General features: G+C 41.3%; 1 protein-coding gene across 4 annotated transcripts in view; it reads right to left on the reverse strand.

The window, feature by feature from the left end:
• The window catches only part of VEPH1 (ventricular zone expressed PH domain containing 1), a 221601-nt gene that overhangs the window by 62606 nt on the left and 131227 nt on the right, over positions 1-27768 (reverse strand). For all 4 annotated transcript variants that reach the window (XM_084768525.1, XM_084768527.1, XM_084768524.1 and 1 more), the window contains exons 10-11: positions 7530-7669; positions 3144-3278 (exon numbers count right to left, since the gene is read on the reverse strand). In XM_084768525.1, coding sequence (XP_084624651.1) covers positions 3144-3278; positions 7530-7669 — 275 coding nt within the window. The remainder of the gene's footprint in view (positions 1-3143; positions 3279-7529; positions 7670-27768) is intronic.

Genomic DNA, 27768 nt, shown 5'->3' on the forward strand with positions numbered 1-27768 from the left:
TGCACTGTCTTTAAGCTTAATGTAACAGTTGAAAATTTGAGTGAAATATGCAAAGAATTCCATTCACTTCCTGTAGATGTGATTGTGGGATTTCCTTTCTCTTTCAATACCAAGTGTCAAATTCCTAACGCAAAGCCAAGGAACAGTGAAACACAAGATGAAAATTTCTCTGTTGTCTATAGAGTCTTCTGAATAAAAATTCTGACTAGCTACATTTCTCATCCTGTCGTTACTCTTCACAAGAGACATCTCCACAGTGTAACACGTTTTGGTTACTTTGTCACTTGTTTGAACTTCCTTCCTGTGCACATGTGTTGTGTGTGTGCATGGGCTAGTGTACTCACATGCAGAAGACAGAGGAGGACGTTGGTGTCTTCCCCTCTTGCTTTGCGTGTCATCCTGAGACAGGGTCCCTCACCAAACCAGAAACTCACTGTTAATGCTAGGCTGACTGGCCTGCAAGCTCTTAGGATGTGCTTCCTGTCCCTGCACCCAGGTCCCAGTACTGGGGTTATAGGCAAGTGTACCCATGCTTTTTAAAAGAAGTGCGTGCTGGGGATTTGAACTCTTGCTTGCAGAGTGAGAATCCCTACTCAACAAGACATCTAAGCTCTTGTTTGTACCTTGAACTTACTTAATACTGACATGCTTATTTCCCTTCTCAAAAGCAAAATGAGTGGAAGGAGAGAAGAGGAAAGGATGGTCAAATGGCACCAAGTTATAGCTAGATGAGAGAGACATGGTATTCTACTGTGCAGTAAAGCGACTATTAATAATGACTATGCATATATATTTAAATATATTTCAAAGAGCTATAATAACATATTTTGAACTTTCTTTCACAAAGATGTGCTTATTTTTGAGATTGAGATATTTACTCTGATTTGAATACTATATAAGACATTCATGTATTTAAATATCTCATAATGCTCCATGAAAATGTACAATTTTAAAAAATATATTATATTAATTTATTCATATTACATCTCAACTGTTATCCCCTCCTTTGTATCCTCCCATTCCTCCCTCCCTCCCATTTTCCCCTTACTCCCCTCCCCTATGACTGTGACTGAGGGGACCTCTTCTCCCTGTATATGCTCATAGGGTATCAAGTCTCTTTTTGGTAGCCTGTTATCCTTCCTCTGAGTGTCACCAGGCCTCCCCATCCAGGGGACGTGGTCAAATATGGGACACCAGAGTTCATGTGAAAGTCAGACCTCACTCTCTACTCAACTGTAAAGAATGTTCTGTCCATTCGGTAGATCGAAAATGTGCAATTTTTTAAATAAGAAAAATCAGTAAAATGATCAAATACCATGATCAAATACATCAGAACTTCTGGATTTCCCACTTGGCAATCCAATACTTATTACTGGGAATTCTTGAAAGTAAAAACAGTAATTGGAGTCCTTGGGACCAGATAGAGCTTATTGCAGAAAGCTGGTACTGGTCAGAGAATCTCACAGTAGCCATCTGTATTTGCCAGATGCATCATCACTTGTGACCCAGCGTACTGCAATCATAGCAAGTGCTGCCCTGTGACTACAAAATCCATTCTTTCAGTCATGCCTTTCTTTGCAAGGACCACACTAACCCTTCAACCACCAAAAACACACAAGCATGGCACACTTCCTGCCTTAATCTGCTGGTATTAACAAAATAACCCGAGGCTGAGACACTTGCAGAATTTATTTCTTATACTCCTAGAAGCCAGGGTATCTAAGACCAAGGGACTGGAATCAGATGTGTGGTAAGAGTGTGGTCTCTGCCTCCAATGCATACTGAACTCAGCCTGCTTCACGGATGACATAAGGGGCTATATATGTCCTATCACTTCTGTAAAGCCCTTAGAGGCGTCTGTAAAGGTTTCACCCCACGGCTTAATGAATTCCTTAATGCCGCACGTCTTCATTCCATCACACAGCACATTAAATAGGGTTAGTGACATTCAGAAATTTGAAAATGTCCGTATTACCTTCAAACCATGGTGGTCTCATCGACTCCAAAGTAGTCCAGCCTTCCAAGCATGCTCTTCGCTGTCTTTCAGGCTCTCAGCAATTGTTCCGAGTTCCACACAGCCCCATGGCTTTGCTCACAGCAAACTCTGAGTGCACCAGAGTCCCTGTACCACACGTTCCCGCTATCCAGGGCCTCGTCTGTCCTGCCCTTTCATCTCTTTTGGGTGCAGCTGCCTGATGAAGAGGTTTCAGTCTACCACGAAGGGGATGCTACTGCTTCTTGGGCCTCGAATTCTACTTTCCTGACACCACAGAGCTTTGTCACCCTGGCCACATCTTATCTCCCCCACCCAGCTTATCTTCATTTCCTTGCTTGGGGGTGACTGCTGAAGATGAAGGGAAGATGGACGGTGAAAGGAAGCCGGGAAAAGCATCAAAGAATCTGGAGCCAAGAGTCCTGCTGCTCTTTTTAAAATTCTAAGTGTTTAATAAAATAAAAAAAAAATGACTTATTCCTTTAATGGGCATAAGTTAGTGCCTGTATGTCTAAGCCTGATGCCTACGGAGGCCAGAAAAGGACATCAGATCTTCTGGAATTGGAGTTACGTTGTGAGATGCCATATGGGTGCTGGGAACAGAACCTGAGTGCTCTGGAAGTGCAGCCACTGCTCTTAACCACTGATTCCTCTCTCTAGTGCCTGTGTAAAAATGTACTGATTCTATATAGTGCTTGTAGTTTTATTCATGTTGTCTGAGAGGACTATATTTCATCCATCTGTGGGTCTAAAGGACAGTTGCCCTGTCTACCAATGCCATGCTGTGTTGACTTTATTATGGTACTACAGAAAAGTTGTTGTTTTATTATTATTATTATTATTATTATTATTATTATTATTATTATTATTATTATTATTATTATTATGCTATTATTGACACAGGTCTCATTAGGTTGTCCAACTCAGGCTTGAACTTGTAATCCCTCTGCTTTGGCCTCCTGAGTGCTAGGATTACAGGTATACACCGTAAGACCGAAGTACAGAAGTACTTGCTTTACAAGTACTTTCTGATAGTAAGAGAAGGGGAAGAAAGAAGAGAAAACTGAATCATAAAGGGGGAATGCAAGACATTTAAAGGCAATATTGAATCTTGCTTTAAAATAACATGTGTGAGAAGAAAAGCACTTACCTTCTGGTGTGGAAATGTGGACTCGGTCATGGCGACTTCAAAGCTGTGGGTTCCTCTGGGCTGTGTCTTTTCCCACAGGGCTTTGAGGAACTGTACAGACCCACTCTGAATGGACAGGGGTTCGGGAAACAGGCTCTGTATAGGCATAAAGATGGAGACAGCACATTACTTTTTGGCCCAGTGATACAATCTAATGGGCTCCAAGGTATTATTATGTAGGCCTGCTTTGAACACCAACATGATGTAACTTTAAGTGATACAGCAGAAGTGTACACTGAAGAGCAAATATATTACTTAGCTCACACTTCTGAGTTTCTAAGAGAAATTTAAAAGTAATAAGATTTTTAGATTCTTGCCCATATTTGTGCCTAAATCTTGCAATATACTGTTATCTTGGTTTCCCAATAAACATTACTTAGTTGGAAAGTGGTAAATATAAATATTCATATTGTCTTAATCAAGGATCTGAGAGTGAAGGCATACAGTTAAAAGTAGGGCTTAAAAGACTATATTTATACACAGTGGACTATGAAGAATGGAGATCAAACAATTGAAGAATTCATTATATAATGGTGCAATATGAATGTTCCGAAATAGTATGGGACAAATAAAAAAATCTTAATCCTAAAATGTGAGATGAGTGAACAGTCTTAAAGATCCAACTTCTCTGTGTTGTCAACGAGACATTACATTTAGCTAGAATTCACTAGAGCCAATGAGAATCAGCTTTTTAATGTTCATGTTAAAGTTATGCTTACATATTTACTAATCTATGATGTGACTGCCAATCCTAGATATGTTGGAATGGTCTATTTATGGATGTGAGGATGCAAATCAATTTAAGAGAAGAATTTTGAGAAAACATACAGAATGACAGTAAGTGACATAAGTATCATTTATTCACATACAGTACCATAAAAGTTATTCTTTATCATAAGGTGGGATACAATAGTGACTGGCTTATCAATCATATTTCATGACAATGACTGATACTTTCTAGACAGTCTATGTGCACAGCCTTCTACTTAGTGAGTGAAAAATACTAAATATTTTCTAAGAAAATCTCATGATTGTCATGAAAATGATCGAGTGGTCTCTTGTGCTAATTGGGAAAAGCAGGGAACTGTGGACCCCAGGTTAGTGACTGACAGGTTTTAAAAGTTTATGACCCAGCAAGTGATCACAGTTTACTTTGTGCACATAGCCTTGAATTTTTTGAGTATTATCAGAGTCATACCGTCCATGATGTTTTGTTTCAATAAAAGCAGGGCTTGATTTAATGAGTCACTAATCCAAACAGGTAGATAGAGCTAAGTCTGAGAACTCCATGAATGTGGAAAGTTGACATGACAGCGAGAATTGGCCAAATATATAAGACCAATGATGGGTTTGTAATTACCAAATAAATGAAAGTTTGTTGTGGCTTTACTCCAAAGGCAGGATCTATCCAGATTGTATAACATCATAGGTGAGAACAAAGAGAAAAAGCAATACAGTAAAATAAACTGGAAGAAAACATTACAAAGAGACACTTCCTGTCTTCCTTTGAAAACAAATCAGACTGTCAATAAAACAGATTGAAAGAGCAAAAAATTTTTTTCCTTTATCCTTTCAGAAAGTTAAGAACAAAGCCAAAGATGAAGCCAAATACAAAATCACTGATGAAAACTATTTGAAAAAAAATGAGTAGGAAATGAATATTATTCTTCTAAGAGAAAAGTGAATGTTATTTCTTTTGTTTATATGCAATTTGGCTCACACCAAAGTCTAAGTTGTCCTTTGCAAAATGTTACTGTGTTCTCAAGAAGTCATACTGCAGTAAAAATTGACAAATTCCACACGTTTTCTTAATTACTGTAGTTACATTTTATGATTATAATGCAGCCAGCATGAAAATTCACTGTTTCCTCAATAAGCCTGACTTTATAAAGAAATGTTAGACTATTTTCACTTGTGACTTTCACATTTTATTTAATTTTGATTTCTCTTGCTTTTTAAAGAACTTTTTGTTTGAAAATTTCATATATGCATATAAGGTGTTTTGATCAAGTCTACTTCTGTAGTCTCTCCTCTGTTCTCCTTCCAGGTTTCATGACGACTTTCTTTTCTTTGCAAGCCTAGTGAGTTCAGTAAGTGCTAGCAGTGTCTATATGGCTGTTTGGCCGTCCTCTGGAGCAGGGCGGCCTCTCAGGAGCTGCAGCCTAGAAAAGCTAACCAATCCTCCTGAAGTGACTATCGGTTGCCAGTAGCTTCTCAGCTAGGGGTGGGGTTTCATGGCCACCTTTGTCCTCTGTGCTGTGGTTTTGTCTGCCTTGACCTATGCAAGCTGTTGTAATTACCGTAAACTGATGTGCAGCTGTTATGTTGTGTTTGGAAAACCCTGTTTTCTGTGGTGCTCCACTACCTCTGGATCTTAAAATCACTCATTCCAACCCCTCTTTCACCATGATTCCTGTGTTGGGAGGAAGTGTGCTATAAATGTCCCATTTAGGGCTGAGCACTCTGGCCTTTTAGGCTTTACATGTTGAGCAATTGTGGGACTTTGTGTTAGTTGTTAGTTGCCATATACTGTAAAAAGAAGCTTCTCAGAAAAGGGTCAGGAGACACACTGTTCTATTGGTATAACAATAAGATTAAGGGATAGTTTAACACTATGCTCATTTAGCAGAAAAATAGTAGTACTTTCTCCCTGAGAGTCTGTGATCTACCTAGCCATGGGTTCTTGGCCCTGTTAATGATGCACGCTTAAGTTCCATCTGACGGAGTGGACATTAAATCCAGTCAGAGTGTGTTTGGTTACTCCTATATTTGTGCCACTATTGCACCAGTGTGTGATCTTTCCAGGCCAGTAACTGTAACTTGCAGAACTTACAGCCGGGTAAGGTGGATAATAACTTTTCTCCCCTGGCAGCACATATGCTGTCTTCGCTATAAACACTAGCCACCAGATGAAACGCTGGACAGTAGGGATTAGCTTCCAGATTGATATCAGTTTAGTTTCTCCATATTCTTTGATTCTAGTCCATGCTATCTTCAGCAGCAGAGACTAGCAACAGAGTTCTACAGGGTAAACGCAAGTAATGATAATAGCTTGTAGTGTTTAAAGGTCTTTGAGAGATCACTGGCCAACAATCTGAAAAGAGGTAAGCTGTATTGGGCCAATGCTTTTTATTTGATCACCTATGATGTCTACGAAAGGCACTGTCCACCTGTAATTTTTAAATATTTTATTAAATTGAAAAGCATTATTTATTTGTGTGTGTGTGTGTGTGTGTGTGTGTGTGTGTGTGTGTGTGTGTGTGTGTTTATGGGCATGTGAATGCTATGTTATACAGTTATACATGTCAGAAGACAACAGGTAGGAATTGGTCTTCTCTCCTCCATGTGGATCCAGTGAATTAGACTCAGGTCATCAGAGCCACCTTACCATCACAGGTGACTTTTGTAGGTATTAGTAAAGAAATAGTTTATTACCAAGTAATTTAATGGTTGCATGACTTGGCCTAATTTTCAAGCATATTACAGCACTCACACCCTGCATCTTCTACTTCTGGCCACTGGTCTTTTACCCACAAATATTGGCTATTGTGTTTTCAAAACACAGGGAACAACAAAAAGATTACTATATTGGACATCCAGTAATATGAGTTCTGCCCTTCAGTTTCCTTAGTCAGTAAAAATGGTTTTTAAGATCTCTTCTGGTACTGACATTTTATAGTATAATTTATATTTTAAGTGCAAATTTAATGCTTCTGATAAGCATTTCTAAATAAGAGTCTCTTTTCCTGTTGACATTTTGGCATAAAATTCTTCATCACTGAGAAGCTTTTCTTTGCGCAGTTTCTTCTGTGTCCATATATTCATTAGAAGGAAGTGGATTTCAGAAGCTTAACAATGTCAAAAACGATATGCTCACACTAAAATTAATTGGATTGTAGAAGAAGGTAGATAAAGGGTAACTCTGCAGATGGTGGGCATCCTCCCAAATACGCAGCTTTTACTGCTACTTAACAGGAAGCAGTTTCTTTTCTTGATTTGACTTTAGTGCTGGGGTTGAACCTAGGGCTCCCAAGATCCTGGCAAGTGCTTTACTGTGGTTCCCAGACCTTCTTCGCTTTCCCCACCTCTCCCTCCCCCTTCTGGGTTAAAGCTAAGGGTATGCAAGATGAGACTAGATTGGATTTGCTGATTCATGATCCAGTATATATATATTTAAAGGTAATGATTTTAAAGTATAGAAAAATCTGTGCTAAAATGAATGTAAATGTGTTGTTGTTGTGCACATGCTAGTTTTTTAGCCAAAGGATAAATAATTCAGTAAAAGTGGTTATAACCTCACATCCTAGCAGCTCATTCAGGGGCCCCAGGAGCATGACTTACACACACCTGTTGGAAGAGAAACATGATCTGGATCCATGGCTGGGGCGCTTGGCTGATGAGGGTGAAACTGGACTTGCTGTACAGGCAGTAATGACCCTTTAGGGAGCAGGTAAAGAACAGCTTTGCCACACAGCTGCTCATAGTATCTAGAAATAACACAGCATTAAATGTTAGTTGTGCTTTATGATCCAGCACATGAGCTAATGGTTAAGCAGAACACAAAATGGTTCCTCAAGGCAGTGAATTAATGACTCCAAATGACTGTGTATTTGGGGGTGGATGCATTTCATGGAAGGTATTTTATTTTAAATGTGTGTAAATGTAAATGTGTTTAAATGAATATGGTTTAGACATATCTTATTATGTCATCTATGATTTTGTTTTAAACAGCATGCATCAATGAAAAAAGATCAAACAACTCCCAGAGAAATGAAAGACATCCATTTACTCCAACGGTCTGCATGTCACCTTGTTACAGTCATCTGACTAGACACATCGAATTGGTGACTTCAGAGAATAAACTCATGAATGAGTAGAGGAAATGATGAATCTGCCGGTGGTTGGTCATGTGCTGCCAACTGTTGATGCTCTTCTTTTGGCTATGTGTGAGCCACAGAGATATCTTCCAAGAAGTGCCTGTCAGAAATGTAGACTCCTGTGCTCTGATCTGGTCTGGTTTGAGATGAAATCTGTTTGAAGATCGATAACCAATAGATTCAGAGATCATTCCTTAAGGACAAGAAAGTAATGGGATGGTGACGTGGGGCTTAAGCAGTGAAGAACCATACATTCAGGCAGTCAGGAATGAATGAATGAATGAATGAATGAATGAGACTGTATGTGCTAAGCACTGTGTGAAGTTCTGGACAGTAACTGCTATCATGGATTGACTTCATGGATTGACCATATGTATTGCCTGCTGGATTCCATTTAACGTCTCCAACCCCACAAGATGAATGGTGTTATTGCTTGAATCTTAACTGCCAATAAAAGACCCCTATGCTAAAAGCTTGGCTGCCGACTAGTGAGGATGAGGGTGACTAGTCCGAGTTCTAGCTCTATCAGCGGATACATCTATTAAGAGGCTCATAATTTGATGGCACTACTGGGAGGTGGAATCTAGTCGGAGGCAGTACTCTCACTAAAGGCACACCCTGAAAGTGTCTTTCTTTACCCAGCCCCCACTTCCATCTGCCATGACCAGAGCATCTCATTTTCCCCTTCTACACACTCCACCACCATGACATTCTATATTACCTTGGGTATAAATCAGGGAAGCCGGGTCACCATGGACTGAACCTCAGACTGAGCCAGAATAAACCTTTCCTACTGGCATTTGTCACAGCAATGGAAAGCTGACTGATGCAGACATTATTATTCTGAAAAGACTCGGAAGTTGCACTACTATTTTAAAGTCAGAAAACCATTTTAAATTAGAGAAGACTAATTAGAAATTAATTAGAAAGTTGATCTAGTGAGCCATTGAGACCACCACACTCACCACATAACCTTGTTTGCTGTGGGTTAGTAGATAAATTGTTTTTGCACAGATGAATGATGCTCAGGGATACAGAAAAAAATCGTTCAACTTTATTTTTCGGAGACAGGGTTTCTCTGTGTAATCCTAGATGTCCTGGAATTGACTTTGTAGACCAGCTGGCCTTGAACTCACAGATATATGCCTACCTCTGCCTCCCAAAAGCTAGGATTAAGGGTGTGCACCACCATTTCCCAGCTTGTTGAACATTTTAAACCCTCCAACAGTTTGAGCCTAGATTTGAACCAAGTAGGGCTGACACCATGTTGAGATATGTAGTGTGTAGATCTACATACTAAGGGATATTTAAATTTGTAGAGACATTGATAAATCATCAGAAATTAATTATTTCAGATTAATTGGACTTTTAAATAAAATGCTTAATTTTTTTTCAGATTTATTATGTCTTACTTGTAAAGGTAGAAATTGATTGGAGTTTCTTTTTCTTTTTATAATAAGGTATTTATTTTATGTGTATGATAAAAGTTTTGCCTGCAAGTATTTCTGTGCGCCACTTGTATACCTGGCCCTCATGGAGGCCAGAAGAGGGCACCATGGTGCCTTTGGACTGGGGTTACAGATGGTTGTGAGCCATTATGTGGGTGCTGGGAGTTGAACTCAGGTCCTTTGGAGAATCCACCAGGTCTCTTAACTGCTGAGCCATCTCTCCAGCCCCTGGAGTTTCTTTGAAGTTGATGAGAGACTTAACAGAGTGGCAGAGTCAGAGTCAGTAATCACCCAAGGCAGTGTACTAAAGATGGTTATCTCTGGAATTTTATTATAATGATAGGAAACAGACTAATACAATGACAGCGTATTAGGTGTAAAAGCCTAAATGTAAACTGATTTATGTCGAACCTGCCCTGGGAGTGCACCCTGGAAATTCAGCACTTGGGAGGTGGAGAGGTAGCAATCATGAGTTCAAACCCAGCCTGAGCTACATAGCAAGAGCCTATCACCAGTCAACCAACCAGCTAACCACCTACATTAAAGACACAGGAAACCAAATATCTGTAAGTGCACATACCCAAACATGGTACCTGAAACAAATGCAAATGTAGCTAAAATGGACGCGTGAAATAGGAATATGTTTTCCTTCAATAAAAGGTTTCAAAAGGGAACACGCTCCCCTCTGAGAGCCCATACAGTCAGCCACGCGGCTATATTTTGTACCTGGCCACAAGTAAACAGCACTGTCTTTTTCCTTTCCCTGATTCTTACTGCCTGTTTATGACTTATTGTAAATAAACATTGCTTTGGTTTACTTTAGTCGCACTGGAACTCTGTTTTATATACCAACCACGGGGTCTCAGAGCACATAAGATGATCAAAGCGCTAGAAGAGGAGAGTCTGTACCCGGGAGCATGCACACTGGCTGTGGGAACGAGTCAGCTCTGGGCTGTTTCTGTTAATGTTAAAGCAAACTCGGTCTTTAACATTCTCATTTTTCCCCAAGCTTTCCAAGCTTGAAAAACATTTTTCCATATTTTTACATTTTAGTTGTTACTTTTTTCCCCCAAAGCATTAAATAGTGAACATGGAAGAGTTGCTGGATGAATGGATGGATGAATGAATGAATGAATGAATGAATGAATGAATGACTAATGAATACTAGACACTAGGATGTGAGTAATTACAGGCCACGGTACTGCTGTGGCTATTAAGATGCTTATACTCAAATGAGAGACGCATTTGTAAGCAATGGCCACAACTTGTTCTAAGTTCATGAACTAACATAATAAAGCTATGGATGCTGAGAGAAATGAACAAAGCATTCCAACTGGAGATCAAGGGATGACAGGAATGCAAGCCTTATATAGCTTACTACAGCTTGCGTCAGGACTGGAAGACCTGCCGATTTGAGAAACTGGGTGCCATTCTTGTCTTGATGGAAGACACCCGCAGACTGCCACAGCATGCCTCCTCTGGCTATGGAGAATGGCCTTACACGTCACAGTGAGCCTACACCAAGAGGGGAGTACAATGGTGATTTTGTGACGTGTATGTTTATTGGTAATTAAAAGAAATAACAAAGAAAATAGAAGTTCTTATAGTTTGAAGATTTGAATAACAGAGCTTGTTCTGAGAGCTTGCCAGCACTGTCGTTGCATGCCAACTTCACCGCCACAGAATGAGGGCAGGTCCCCCTTCTAGAGCAGTGGTTAATGGCGTGCAAACCTCAGTTCTATCACCTAACCAGTTCCATCTTTGCAAACTTGAAAAATGTAGTTGTGGCAGAGTCATAGAGGCTTCCACGGAAGTTTTAAAAGGAAAGCCTGCGAGGCCAGCCAGATATTACATAAAAATGTTTTTACGTTATTTTTAAAATTTATGAGTATTTTAATTTTATACCTATGCGTATTTTGCCTGCATGCATGTATATATACCATGTGCATGCCTAGTGCCTACAGATGTCAAAAAAGGGTGTTGGATCCCTTTGGAACTGGAGTTATGGGTAGTTGTGAGCCACAATGTAGGCTGGTTCTCTGGAAGGGCAGCCAGTGCCCTTAAACATTCAGCCATCTGTTCAGCCACCATGCATATATACCTTGAAGTGTTTCCCTCCAGAATTACAGTTCAAGGGTTCTGGTTTCACTATAAGGTTTTTAAAATCTATTTTGAATAAAAAATTTCATCATAATGAAACTCATCAGTTTGTACAGGTCATATACTCTAACAAGAGACTATCCATCTTACTTTGGACAACACCTTCAAGAAAGGAATTGTGTCCAGCACATTGTACCTGCTGCCAACTCTTAGTGTACAAGGGCTCACAGGGCCACTCACAAGTTATTCTAGAGTGTTTATTTGTGCAGTATCTGCTGCTTGCTAAGTTAGAGCTTGTTGCAGAATGGCCATACAGTTAGGTATTTTTATTACGGTAAAATACAATAACATAAAGTTGCTATTTTGACTATTTACAAGTATAAAATTCAGTGGTATTAGGTATGTTTATTATGTGACTGATGTGTAGTTCCAGAAGTTTCTCATTATTTCAAAGGGAAACTTTATACCCATTGATTATTTATTACTCATTCACTAACCTCCCTCTAGTTCTTTGCAACCACAAATCTGATTTTTTCTCTATAGATTTTCCTATTTTGGGTATTTCATATAAATGGAATCATATGCTAACCAGCCTTTTGTGTATTATTTCTTCAATTAACATATGTCTCCAAAGTCATCTGTATGGTAGCACAGAGCAACATTTTCTTTCTTTTCAGGGCTAAATAACATTGTGTGGATATACTCCATTTATCTAGTGATGGGAATGTGGTAGTCTCCACTTGTTGCTTTTGATGAACAGTAGACTATCTATAAACATTTAGAAGCATTTTTATTTGAGCATTTGTTTTCAGTTCTTTGAAGATATATAGTATATATATAGTATATTTCAGTAATAAGATATCTACTTTCCTTTGGCTAACACTGTCAAAAAAGGAACTCTGCCTAGCACATGACACCTACAGCCACCCTTAATGTAGAAGCCATTTTATAAGTTATTCTAGAGTGCATATATGCGTATACATTTATATGTGCATATACACACATGTACACACAGGGGATTTCTGGGCCATACGGAAACTTTATGTTGAGGAATACTCATATATTTTGAAATAATGATCTCTGTATCCTTGTAACATCCACATTTGAAAATGAGGCTGTGCTGTTGCAAAGGAGATGGGTTTGAACAGCGAAACCTGCTGTGACTTTCCTGGTTTCCAGATGACAGAGATGGAGAAACGGTCTTAGGCAAATAACTCTCAGACCAGGATCTTTTCTGATGAGGTGATTTAACGCCTCATGCTCACAGAAAAGGCTTATTGTGGCAGCATTATTTATATTTCTAGACTGATTTCAAGAACGTGGTTAATAACCTCCCCAAATATGATTAATCAGACTATAAGTATGAAATTACGTTTGATTTGAACTTGGTACTGAGAGACCGCATTACACTTGTGTTTAATATATACAAGTGGAAAGGCCGGGTGCATCTTCTAACTCCAGCCACATGTACTGCTGTGGAGAACCTGGTGGAGCCTTTGCCTAGTCACAACACCCGTCAGGGCAGAGCATTTGGGAGGAACGCAACAATTCCCTGCCATACCTTCCTGATGTTTGCCAAATACAAGCTAGCTCTCCACCCATAACGACTCTGGAGAAAAGTCAACATCAAACAAAATCAGAGATAAATTTAGGATATTTTCATAGGAGCCCCAGAGTTTGTAGACATGAAAGTACGTCTGGAATTTATATGAACTTTAAATAAAAAACATGCCGTTCCCCCCTCATAATGCTAATATAGTTGATTTCTGGCAATGATACAGAGTCATTCTGTGGTTACACTGAGTCAGTGGGAGGCCATATGTTATAAATAAACATTTGGCTCTCCCAAGCATAGATTTATCAAAAGTTGTGCAGAGGCAAATGAGGCCGGCAAGTTGGGGTCCCCTGCAGGCATTGGCCCACGTTGTGACTCCTGCAGGCACTGTCGCACGTGCTACCAATTTCTTTACAATTCTGCATACTACATAACAACAACCAGATTTGAGGAAGAGAAAATTTTAGAAAATTTTATGATTAAATTCCACTAAAATGAGCCTATTGACATTTTCCCCCCTCCCCTAAAAAGACAGGACAAACGTTTGATAGTCTGGATGTGACTCATTTGCCTGTTCCATCTCCAGATGCACGATCTGAATTTAGTCCTTGTGTCCCAGCTGATGCCAGTGGTGTCTTGGCCAGGGGACTGACGGTGTTGGTCTGAGGCACTTCCACAACGTGCATTACAAACCCTGAAGCTCTTGTTAGAGCTTGCCCTGTAGTCCTAATGAACACGGCGCTTCTAAGACATTGACTACTTCTATGTTCACTGAATAATTATGTGGCTGTCATAAGAAAGTTAGGGAGCATTTTGTTCAAGTCACTGCTGCTAAATAAAGTTCATTGAATAGAAAGGAACAAACCCTGTGCAGCTAATTCTGGAGATATACTGTAAATTTGGGTGCCAAATTTTGAACTTCTGTCTCAGAACAAAATGTCTTCATATATAGATATAGATATAGACATAGATATAGATATAGCTTTATTATGGATATAAAAATGAACAGTGTGAGGTTTAGCATCCAATTAAGAGTCCTAGTATCACTGGAGGCAGAGGAGAATTAGCCTTGATGATTGAAGCTGAGGGCAGTAAAGAAGCTACATCCTGGACACTGACTTTGGGGCAGGATGGGAATACACACATGGGAGTCACTGAGGGTTAGAACTGAGGGCTGTAGAGGAGCAACAGCCTGGTCACACGCATAAGGACACGGATGAGAATACATGCTTGAGAAAAAGTATGGAGCATGAGGCAGGGACATAGCTATGAGTCAGGATCAAGTCCTCACTGTGTCACCCACTGGCCACATGGATAGATTTACTCTCTGAATCTATTTTGTCACTCATAAAACTTGGACTAAAAACTTGTCACTGGGGTTAAATAAAAAGTTATTTCGTTTATTATTTTATTCAATAACCACTCACCATGTATCATAAAGTGAAGTTAATTACTTTTGCTACTGATAAGTGTACTGATTTGGAAAGAGCAAAAGGCTGTGAGGACAATGACCGCAGCCTGAAACTAGAGAAATGATCTGTATGCAGACATGAGGAATGGTCATCATTAACTCATGGAAACTCAGGCGTGGCACTGACACCATAACAGAGGGTTATGCTTCTTTTTGAAAGAGAAGAGATGCTTAAGAAGAAAGTGACTAAAACATGCCAAGGCTTGGTTTTTCCTAAACAGTCTGTAGATACGTATTAGATAAATACAGATCTATCTATCTATCTCTCTCTCTCTCTCTCTCTCTCTCTCTCTCTCTCTCTCTCTCTCTCATGTTTAAACTAGTAAAGATTCCTATGAGAATTTTTCAAAGCTCATCATCTCAATATGTATTTAATGACTTCCTGTAGAATGAATATCAGATGTACAGTTTATATAAAACACAACTTTGTCTAGTGGAATAAATAAATAAATAATAAAAGCTAATACACAGGACTGGAGAGATGGCTCAGAGGTTAAGAGGACTGCCTGCTCTTCCAGAGGTCCTGAGTTCAATTCCCAGCAACCACATGGTGGCTCACAACCATCTATAATGTGATCTGATGCCCTGTTCTGGCTTGCAGGCGTACACGCAGGCAGAATACTGTATACATAACAAACAAATAGACAAATCTTTTTAAAAAGCTAATCTGCAGAGCACACATGTGACAGAAACCACGAAGGAAGAAACAGACACCTCCAAGAACAATATGGAGGCAGCTAATTTAGAGTGAGGTGTGGGTGGGCGCTGCTGTGAGGATGGGGGGTCTGCAGTGAAACTCAAGGGCAAGCCTGAGTGAATGAGCAGACTGGGTGCAATGTGATCTGAATCTGGCTCTGAGATGGGATCTGGAAAATGGCTTCTAATGGGGCAGGTGAGGAGAGACGAGGGCTGGGTCGAAGTCATGCTACCATTAATGACTACCTCAGACCCCCATTTCCTCCTCATTCTCTCTTGCCTTTCTTCCTTCCCCCCTCTCTCTTTCTTTTTAAATTCATATAACCCATGGCTGTGCTGCATGACTCCCTGGTGAAGTTAGTCCAGGTGACTGCTAAGATCTTTTCGCTCCTTGCAGAACAGAACATTGAAAGCTAACTCTGGCAACAGCATAAGCCGTCAGTCTCCATGTAAAAGACTCCCCAGATGTCACAGTGGCAAAAAGCAGCTGAAACAGGACAGATCCAGGGAGCTCTGGGTCTCTGCTGTGTGCTAAGAATAGAAGGACAGTAAAGAGGGAAGCACAAGCCAGGCATGGTGGCACACACCTTTAATCCCAGCACTCGGCAGGTAGAGGCAGGCAGATCGCTGTGAGTTCGAGGCCAGCCTGGTCTACAAAGCAAGTCCATGATAGTCAAGGCTACCCAGAGAAACCCTGTTTCAAAGAGAGACAGAGACAGAGAGAGAAAGAGAGAGAGAGAGAGAGAGAGAGAGAGAGAGAGAGAGAGAGAGAGAGAGAAGCTGTTTGACTTAATTTTCATTCTTTTTATAAATAAGTTGTATTTTTAGTTAGCATACATAGTATTAGGTTTCATTATAAAATTTTCAAAGGCAATTTGGTTTTGTTCCCTTCTGACTCCCTGAGTCACCTGCACTTTTCCTCACTTTCATATCTCACCTGTCCTGATGCCCTCACAGTGGTCTCCTTTCTGGTGTCATAGCCCAGGCTACACTGACCTTCACATACACACATTAATATAAACATAATCTAAGGTCTATATAAGAGATAGGGTTTGTTATTGTTGACATTCTGAGTTATCTCACAATATAATTCTTTCCAGTTCTACCCATTTTCCTGCACATTTCATAATTTCATTTTTCTTTATAACAAAATAAAAGTCAATTATGTACACAAATGTGCCACGTATTCATTAGCATTCATTTGTTGATGGACATCTGGGCTGGTTGCACTTCCTCACTGCTGTGAATAGAGTAGCACTGAATATGGATGAGCCGGTATCTCTGTGCTTGGGTATAAAGTCCTTTTGAGTAGAAACTCAGGAGCCATATAATGGGGTCACATGGCAGCCCTATTTTCAAGTTTTTGAGAAGTGAGCAATGTAAACCAATTTTATTTTTTTAAGGTTTTATGTCTTCTTGAGCCATGGGACCCTTATTCTGAGTGAGGTGGTCAAAGCTCTTCCTACAAGCAGGTCTCACATGGCAAATGCCTATGATTTCATCTCCCTCTGACTTGATGAGTTGATGCTTCCCCCAGTATAAATATCATGTGACATAAATGCAAAGGTTAACAGCTGGGATGTCCTTAAAGAGGGTCCAAGGTAAGCTGGTATCTTCATGATCTGCACTGAAGTCCCACTGGCTGGATCCTGAGGTGCCACCAGGGACACTGACATCTGTGGATGAGTTATGGCACAGGCATTCAGTTCAGGAGAGGCCCCGTCTCTTTTATTTCCTGCCTTCCCTGCTCCACCTGGGGAATAAGGCCTGCTGAGTTTGATTGGATTCCTTGGTCCATCAAAATTGAAATCAGAGTGCTGGAGAGATAGCTCAATAATAGGGGCCTGAGCTGCTCTTCTAGTGGGCTCACGCTTGGTTCCCAGCACCAATTGTTTGCAGCTCCAGCTCCAAGGGCATCTGATGCCTCTGGCTTCCATGGAAACATGCACTTGTACACACACACACACACACACACACACACACACACACACACACCACACCACACACACACACCCTGACACTTCAGTAAACAGCCTTCTCACCCAACCACCTTCATTAACGTTATTATGATAGGCACTTATAAACTGCTTTGCTAAATAGTAGGGACTCCTTAGAGCCCACAAAGTAACGAAGAACATGACATCTCTGTCTTCATTTTGTACCTATAACCTTTAGTATCTCAATGCCATGTTTTACAGTCTCTTTTCGTTAAGATCCCTACCCCACCCCCCAAATCCCAGGGGAATCCAAACTTGCAGTTTCCTTGGATACTATAGGTAACAAGTTGGATTAGTAGACACCTTTACTACAAGAGATTAAAACTAACCTATATACCCCAAACACACACGTAAGGCACCACAAACAATGGTGAGCAGTAAGATCAGTCACCTTCCAAATGAGGGCAATTGTCTATGGTAACAAGGCTGCATCCTGGAGTGGCAGTGTCATCTGATGGGAACCAGATTGCTTCCTTCAAGCACTGAGGACCGCTTGCAGCCATGTTGGGAACCAGAAGCTCAATCAGACAATGCCAAAGGCTGCTTATTTATGCACTGTCCTTGTCCCTTGCCTCTCTGTTGAAAGCTCACATCAGTGTCCTGAATGTGGACTGAGCCACTAAGCCACTGAACCCCTTTATCTGTGCTTCTCAATGGAGGTACATTGCTCCAGTCTCCCTCATTTTCCACCGTTACGCTTCTCTTTAGTTGGCATATTGGGACGGTGGCATTGTCCAGCCTGTTGGCAGCCTGGGTACTTGCTCAGAACTGCCAGTAACACTATTACCCACAAAGCCAGTGAGCTGATCTATAAACCCCGGCAGCGGAAAAGGCAGTGTCTGTGAGCACTCTGGTACTGCGATGTATTTTCTCATTGTCATTCTGAAAGGAGTAGGGCCACCATGTGTAGGAGAACAGGAAAGTGCATGTGACCAGGAAGCCCAACCATCAAGGGCAGGGAGAAGACTGAAGAGTTATTGTGAGGGAAGAAGTCAAACTGAAGGGAAGCCAGGCATGCCCTGGTGGCGGTGAGAACCAGAAGCTGGAATGTTTTCCCTCTGAACAGTGCACACCGGGCCTGAATATAACCAGCGTCTGCTTTGAGAGAGAAGAGGGAGACAGCACAAAAGTATAGACTCTACAGCATAATCGTCCAACTTTGCATACTCTCATCAGGTCTGCAAATTTGCTGCTGGGAAAAAGAGCCAGGACTTCCAGGCAGTTAGTGAAGCGAGTTAGTGAAGTTCAGCTAGCGAAGACCCCAGTGACCCATGAAGTTTGCATCTGTCGCTACCAAGCACATCACTCCTAACACAGCACTCTGTCTGCGGCACAGCCCGCAAGGCACCAGAGCTACCAGCCTCCTTCCATCGGCACATGCCAGGCATGCCAATCGGCACCCTAGAAACCTCCTTTCGGCTGCTTCTCTAGAGTCTTCTGCTGTGCCTCACTTGAAAGCATCTCATCAGTGATACCCAGTCAATGCAAATATTAACAAATATTTCCCTGGGGCATTAGGTGAAAAAAAAAAAAAGGAGATAAGCTTGGAACAGCTTAAAGGCAGTACGGATATTGTAAATTAAACTGCTGGTTATTCTTGGCATTCTTTCCACATTTGTCATGGGTACCAAAATATTTAGTTAGAGTCAGAACATGCCCCCCCCATTTAATTACATACATAGAACTTTATGGACAAGCTAAATGTGACCTCTTGGACTACCTGTATGAGGTTAGGACCCTGCTTTTCAAAGGAGCAGCATGCCCCTCCAGTGATCACCAGAAGGTCAACAAAACTCTTTGAAACCCTCTTCATGAGCTATGGTGGGATCACCCAGAAGCATATACTAAGTCAGTGAACACTAGCAGGTACATTTTTGGTATCCTGTGCTTGAATGAAAATGAGGGGACGAGGAAAGGTGGTGGGGGGCGGCCTGGGAGAAGTTGGAGAGGGGAGGAGGGATGTATGTAATCTAAATACATTATATCTGTGTATGGAATTACCAAATTGAAATAAAACTTAAAAACATAAAAAAAAATCAAAAGAAATAACTAAAATTTCTAACACTGGTTAACTGGTAGTGTTAAAGTGATTTTTAAGCCTTTCCTATGATTTTCAAAAATTTACCGTGAACATTATGTTTTTATAGCAATAAAAATATATTCAGCAGAAAAATTTCCATCAGGAAACAACAGATGAGAACTGGGCTTGGGACAGCTTAAAGTTAGTATGAATATTGTAAATTAAACTGCTGGTTATTCTTGGCATTCCTTCCACATATGTCATGAGTACCAAAATATTTAGTTAGTGTCAGAACGTGTCCCCCTACCTCTTTGCTCCTAATTCAATTACATACTCAAAGCTTTGTCCCTCTGAACAGTGCATGAAACTAAGTCCAGTGCTCAAAATGAAAACAAATACGTTGTCTTAGTCTGGGTTTTATTGTGGTGAAAAGACATGACCAAGGCAACTCGTATAAAGAAAAATATTAGACTGGGGCTGGCTTACACTTTCAGAGGTTTACTCCGTTATCATCAAGGTGGGAAGCGTGGCAGCACATAGGCAGACATGGTGCTGGAAGAGCCTGGAGTTCTTCATCTCAGCCTGAAGGTAGCAGGAGACTGGATGGGTTTCACACGGGCCAGAGCTTGAGCATATATAGGGCCTCAAGGCCACACCTCCACAGTGATGCACTTCCTCTAACAAGGCCACACCTCCACAGTGACGCACTTCCTCTAACAAGGCCACACCTCCTCCAATAAGGCCACACTTCCAAATAGTTCCGTTCTCCATTGCCAAGCATTCAAACACATAAAGGAGCCAAAGCTACTCAAACCACCACATTCCATTCCCTGCCCCCCAGAGGCTTGTAGCCATAACATAATGCAAAACGCATTTAGTTCAACTTCAAAAGTCCCCAGTCTATCACAATCTCAATAAGGTATAAAAGTCCAAAGCTCAAAGTCTTCGGAGATTCATGCAATCTCTTAACTGTAATCCCCTATAAAATCAAAATAAAAAGGCAGACCAAATACTTTTAACATATGGTACAGGATGTACATTACTGTTCCAAAACGGAGGGAAAGGAACACAGTGAGGAAATACTGGACCAAAGCAAGACCAAAAACCAGCTGTGTCTCTCCATGTCTGATGTCAAAACGATCCTCAGACCTTCAAATGCTCTCAGCTTTGTTGACTGCTTGGGCTTCCTTCTCTTGGGCTGGTTTCACTCCCTGTTAGCAGCTCTCCTCGGCAGGTGTCCCACGCTTCTGGCCTTGCTAACATCTTGAGATCATCAAGGCAATCCAGGCTTCACCTTCACAGTTTCATGCAATGGCCTCTCTGGGCCGCCATGCAGGGGCACCATGACACATTCCTGGTCTCAGTGGCTTTTCCTTAGTTACAGAGGGAAATTTCATCCTCGATTCTAAAGCCAGAACTATGTGGCTGAAGCTGCCAAATTCTTCTGCTTGCTGGGGCTGGAGCACCACTCCCTTTATTCAATTACACCTTCACCAGATTTCTGTTTTTTTTTTATGCTTTCCTTCACTGCCTAACCTTGGCCATCCTGGAACTTGCTCTGTGGACCAGGTTGGCCTTGAACTCAGAGAGCTGCATGCTTCTATCTCCTGGGTGCTGGGATTAAAGGCAACTGTCCAATTGGATCAAAAGCATATATCATCCCACTTCAAGATCTGAACCAGAAACCTGCGTCTTCCAGCCTCAAAATCTACGTCAAATGCATGCCGTCTTCTTGCCTCATGATCTGGATGACAGGTGTGTCCTCCACTTCTGGATTGTAACTTGTTCCAGATGTAGTCAAACTGACAACTGAGAATGGCGGTCACATACATTATTATCCCTGTGGACTTGATGTCTCAGAGTTAAGTGATCAGTTACATTTATTTTATGCATGAAATGACCTCAAGTAATACTAGCATCAGAAATGCAAAATACTCAGATTAACTGTGTAGGGCTAGAAAGATTTCTCAGCAGATGAGGTCACTGGCTGTTCTTCCAAGGGACCCAGTTTGGTTTCCAGTACCCACATGGTGGCTCATCTCTGTTCTAATACCCTCTCCTGGCCTCCAGGAACACCGTACAGACATGTGACGTACAGCTATTGCAAGGAACACACACACACACACACACACACACACACACACACACACACACACAGATAAATAATGATACAAATTATATATAAAACTTGTGTATGAAAATCATCAGTTGCATGTAAATTAGCAACTCCCCTTTAAAGAATTAGCTGATAAAGTATGTATGAGTGTCCTGGGGAGATGACTCTCTGAGTTTGCACCTCAGTTTCTCTCTTTCTTATTGTAGAAGAGCATAAGGGGGGGGTGCAGGGGTGAAGCCTGAGTAGAGGCCTCTGCATCTAGCATGGTTGCAGAGCCTGTGCTCCCACCCACTCAACTGCCTCACCCCGTGTTTCTCCTCCACTTTTATGAATAACTGATGGAGTTCATTTAACCAGCGGGAGCCAAGGATCGCCATCGCCTGTCTAGAAAGCCTCAGCCTCTCTGTCTGGAGGAGACAAAGGCGGCATTGTTAGCAGAAGTGACTTGGGCTTCTGCAGAAGTGCAAGTTAATGGGGTGGGTTGATAATGGGTAGTGACAGTTTCTATGATGTTTAAACGTGTTTATTTTACTTAACGCGCCTCGTGTGCTATGGCAGGTACTCAAGGCAGCCTTGCCTATAATGAAGAAGCAGTCGCATCTCCCTGAGCAAACTGTTTGTTCATGCCCGGCTGGCTCCTTGTCAAGTTCTTATTATTTTACTGCGTCTTGAATGGAAGGAAAGGACTGTGATCAAAACTAAAAAATTCTTTTTTGCTTCAGAAGTCAGTATGGTTAACATTCTGATATGTGTCAGGTTGCTTCTTAACACTGGCAAAGCTCATGTCGTGGTAAGATTTCTGCTCTGGGGGACACCCCATGGAGATCAGAGGAGCTTCCCAGGCCATGTCTTGATGGATAAAGTGGAAATGAATTTTAAACACATGGGTTGCATGCTTTAAAAATATGCTTAAGTTCAAAAGTTAACAAAAGTAATACTTGGTTAAAACATTTGGGGATTTCTTAAGCCTCAAGTATTTGAAAACTCAGTTTCTGACCTGAAATTTGATGTTTCCTTTCTCTTTAGAGAGTCATCATTACACTAAATATATTACAGATAATAGTTTAACCAGCCATGGGTGCAAACATGCTATTCTAGTTTTTTCTTTTGTAAATTTCCTATTTTAGAATTTATTTTTAAAACTGATTTATTCATATAACTACTAAATTACTTTAAGGAAATATAATTTTTCCTGCTTCACATTACTTCAAAATACACAGTTAACCAAGGAACTCAAATTTAAACATGACACGATTTCTAAAAATAATAACACAAATCTTAAATGGCCAACATATTTGATACTTGAATTATTGAGATTGGACAATATAAATACTGCATAAATGTGAAGAATGTTGGTCTTGAGTCTTTTATGGTAGACTCATACAACTTTGAAGACTTTGGTAAAAAAAGAGAACAAATAAAAATTCCCATGGTCTGATTATACTTATGAATTGGCATGAAAAGTTCCCATGGTATGACTGTATTTATGGGTTGACATAATTATAAGACCAAAAATTTATACTAAGATTTACTGAGACTCTCTTGGTTAGGCCTAATTGTCATCTTGACACAGCTTAGAGTCATTTGAGAGGAAAAGCCCTAACCGAGGTATCACCTAAATTAGATTGATGTGGGGGTGTAGAGGGCCCAGCCCATTGTGGGTGGCACCATTCCTTAGGTAGGTGGTCTTAAGCTAATATGGCTAGCTAAACCAAGCTAATTTGTGATCCAGAGAGCCAGTTAGCAAGCATCATCTCCCACGGCTTCTGCTGTACTCTTTGTTATTTGTTATTGGTTATTTGTTATTTGCTTTCAGGTTCTTGCCTCGACTTCCTTCAATGATGGACTGAGACCTCAAAGTGCAAGATAAAATAAACCTTTTTCTTTCCTAAATTGTTTTGGTCATCCTGTGAATAGCCTCAATGATTTTAAGGCAACACAGCTTGAAAACCCACAAACTTAGTACATTTTGGGGGGCAGGAAGCATAGGATATGACAGCAAAGGAAATGAAGCCACCTATCCAAGGAATGGGAATTGACCCACAGCACAGCTGTGACTAGAACACAGTTAAGACAGGATGCCCTCAGAAGTCATGGGTTATTAAGTGGAAATCTCACTTAATTTATGGGTTACTTCTTTATGAAGTCAAGGAGCCCATAGGCACCCAAACCAAGTCACTCTATTTCCATTGCCCGTGGTTGTGCGCCATAGTAGATGATAAGACAGTATTACCACATTCTTCAGTTGTAGGACATAGAGAAACTAAGATTGAACTGACCAGGAAATTCTCCCTGCTGGCTAGCTTTCATAGTGCCAGAAGGTGCTACGTAAGCTGCTTGGGGAGAAAAGACCGCAGCGGTCTTACCTAGCACTGAATCATGAATGCTATGGTAATGATCTGCTCTGCAAGATGTGCCCGTTGGTGTCATAGTGTTGAGTGTTCATGGGAGTGATGAATCACTCTCTTTGAGGACTGCTTCACAGGAGGGAATTCATGCCTGGTACAAATTTGGCTAGTGAAGCTATAGGGCCTGGAAGAAAACTCACCAGTGTTGTTTTACTAAATTGTCATGTTGTGAAACTACTTTCTAAATGTTTATTTTTATAGCTAAGGATCTGTGATGCTCCCAACCTTGGTTGAAGAAGTTTCTTACTCAGTGGGTGGTGGCTAATATCAGGAGCCATAAGTAGTCAAAGCACTGAAAGTAAGTGGCTGTGAGGGTTCAGCTGCAGATGGGAGCCCTACACCAATCCCTATCTCTCCCCAATCCCGGGCTCAGGGGACATTGTGGAAGAGGGGCCAGGAGTGAAAGAGCCAGAGGAAGAGGAACAGTGCTGCAAAGGGCTGCTCTCTACATAAAGTGTGTTAGACACATGAACTCATGGCAGCAGTGGTTTCTCACACAAGACCTACGTAAAGATCAAGACAGTTAAATGATTGCATCTTGGAGGTGGGAGGAGCTCCCATCCACAGGTGATGGCTGCTTGGGGAAGAAGCAGCTTTTCTTCGGGGAAGGGCATTGGTAGGTTGCCCATGCCCCAGTGGATGGCATGAACAGATGCACAGCACTAATTGGCCTTCGTGGATTACCCTTAAAGGTACAAGCCAAGAATGAATCCTCAGTGAACCATGTGCCGAGTGGTGATGTGTCAAGACAGTTTCACCAACTGCAGACATGCTCTGTTGTTTTGGCAGATGGGGATAGTGCGGGTGGTTGTCTCTGGGTGGAGCAGGGTTTAGAGACACTCTGCACATTTTTTCTTTTGTTAGAGTTTTATTTTAATTTCTGAAACAGGGACTCTCTAGGGAGTCCTGGCTGACCTGGAACTTACTCTGTCAATGTTGCTAGCCTTGATCTCACCGAGATTCTCCTGTCTGCTTCCCAAGTGCTGAGATTAAAGTCATGCACAACCACGACCACTGAAACTCTGCACCTTTTACTTTGTTTTGTTGTGACTCTAAAGGTACTTTTAAAAAATAAGACTTAATACCTTTAAAAAACGGACAGCCATCCCAGAATTCACACGCCTAAAACCAAACTTTATTTCCCATCTCTTTGTGCTCTCTCTTTCTCTAGTCTGAGTTGTCAGAGTATGAGCTGTCTCAGGAAAGGATGCTTTTATCCTTTGGGCGATGAGACCCAGCCTTCCTCCCCTCCATCCCCTGGTCCCTGCCCCATCCATCACTGCTGACAGCTTTCCTTTGCAACATACAAGGTGTGGATACTTGTGGCCACCTGCAGGTCATCCACCCTGGTCCACATTTCCTGAATGAAACATCAGTCTGTCTAAAGGGTTGGAGTTTGCTATCCATTCCTGCCTCATCTCTTCAGGTGACCACAGCAGGTCACCTTTTGGAGAGCCTTTCTCAACCACCTGGTCTAATTGCAATCCCATCCCTCATCGATCTCTATCTTCTGGCTAAGTTCTGTCTTATATCACCATCCATGACTTGGCATTATGTTATATATTTTCTTTCTTAATCACTTCATCCCATAGGATGTTTCAAAAGAGCAGGGTCCTAATTTTATTTCCAGCAACATCTCATATATATAATAGATAGTCAATGGATTTTTGTTGAACGAAGGAATGGATATCTTCTTGTGGGAGGGCAGAGTCCTCCTGGGAGCCTCTTTAGCCTCCTTACAGATGACACATGGGTAGAGGATCTTTCCACACCAGATTCTTCTTAACAGCATTAAGTAGTTCTGGTTTAGCACTTGTGGGGGCTAGCCTGGACTAACTTCAGCCACAATTCTTTCTTGCTTCACTTCAGTACTTCCCATGGTTACTTTTCAGGCCCTGGCATGGCCTGTACTCTTTCTCCAGGTCCTTTGCAGAGGCTGGGTCCAGGCCTGCACCTCTATTCACACTTCCTGGTTTTCCTAGAAGACAGTTCTAGAATCTGCCCGGACTTTCAGTTTGGGTTAGACTCTGTACTGCCTACCTGTGAAGACCCTCATTCCTGTTCTGTGGACAACTTATCCCACTTTGTACTCATGTATTGTTGACTGTGGTTAACATCTTCCTGAAATGAGCAGTGCTTGGTACCCACTAGATTCTCTATTTGTGAGTGAGCATGATGGTTTTGTACCCAGAGAAAGTAGAAAAGGATCTGTCAGTCATCACGAAACATTTTACAGTTTGCTAAAGAAGGACACTCTAGGCCTCTGTCTACATGTCACTCTGCCTAGCCCAGCACCAGGTCTTAAAGGGACAGATGACAAGGTTCTTGAGCCTTGGGGCCTTGAGAGTCTAGTTGGGGACACAGTCACCTGCTTTTGTTGCTAGCCATGCATTGTTCTTGACACAAGCAGATGCAATCTCTCAGAGAAGAGAGATTAGATTAGGGGAGAGCCTTCTCTAAGAGGAGCGACCCCATCCCCTCAGAGTTTCTGAGAACTGGTGGCTTTTTTCTAATGTCAACATGATATGCTAATGTCTGTAAAATGCTTTGTGTAAAATACCTATCTGAAAAATCATTATCCCTGTAATACTATTTTTAAAAGTTTGTTGAATCTTTGTATAAAATAAAGAAAAAGGTTTGATATGTTTCTTCTTACCAGTTCTTTAAAGTACAAAAAAGTGACCCAGGGATATTTTAAGTGTCTATGTGGTCATTTCATGCAAGTCTGTCAACAGGTGCTTGAGCCCTCACAGACTCACCTGCTTGTGTGGACATTCAACTTCCTGAAAGCGAGCTGTAACTCACGTTATCGAACACCGGGATTCTTGACTGCCCACATTCTTGGGGGAAAACATGTATGTATCCTTATCCTCTGAAGTTTGGTGCAAGTGGAGGTAAATTACCCACGTTCCTCAGCTACCCATCCCTTTCTCTGTCCCATCGATCCTTTACCCAGTGGAATCATGCTGTTTTCTGGGTACCAGAGCTTCAAATGCAGCTGAGACCAAGATACAGTGTTTCTCTTCTGTTTTGAAATGAGATCTGATGGCTACTGGAGGCTGCCTAGTTCTCTACAGGGCAGCATCATGGTGGAATTTCGTGGAAAACAGAGGATGCTCTACTGAAATCTCAGTGTGGCACTGGACTAGAGTGCCTCCTTCTGCAGGGGACTCTCAGTAGCTCAATGTCACTGTTACCTTTAGAGACTGCAGTCCCAAAACAATGATAGTGGATGACCAATAAAAATCTGAATGTAAGCTCCTCTGAAAAATGGATACAAATACTGACTGGAGGTGAGTTTGCCACCATACATCTGTATAGTTTAAAGATGCTGCCTTTAGGAGACTGTATTTAAGACTGTATCTAAGAGATGCACCATAGCAACCACTTCTTTTTTTTAAATAAAGGTTATCTTTATGGTAAAGTATGTGAATTACATTTGTGTACATTTTTGTCTCATTTACAAGCGTATTTTCACCTCTAATTACTTGTTAGCAAGGCCCCCTTTAAACCATCAGAGACATGTCCAAGGTGAACACTATATCAAAAGGACTGGTTGTTTGCAGGTTTTGAGTGTCTGGTTTCATTGACAGACAAATAAACCTTTCTGGATCTCCACACAGGCAGCCTAGGAGCACACCAGTGCTCACCAAGTTGGCTTCATGTTATTTCCTAGTTGGGTGATTGAGCATCTTTCTGGTGGATAAACTTCATGTCCCAAGGCAACACAGGGTTTGCAAGGAAGACGGTAAAATGATTTTCTAGTTTAAAGAAAACCCAAATTTTCTTTTCAAGTTGAAACATAGCTAACAGGTAATGACAGTGCCTAGTGTCTGCTACTGGAATTTGGGATGAAAGTGGGTAATGTCCTAGGCATTGATTTGTCATCGTAGGCCTG

This window comes from Acomys minous, assembly GCF_964271855.1.
Source record: "Acomys minous genome assembly, chromosome: 19".
In the NCBI taxonomy this organism is placed as follows: Eukaryota; Metazoa; Chordata; class Mammalia; order Rodentia; family Muridae; genus Acomys; species Acomys minous.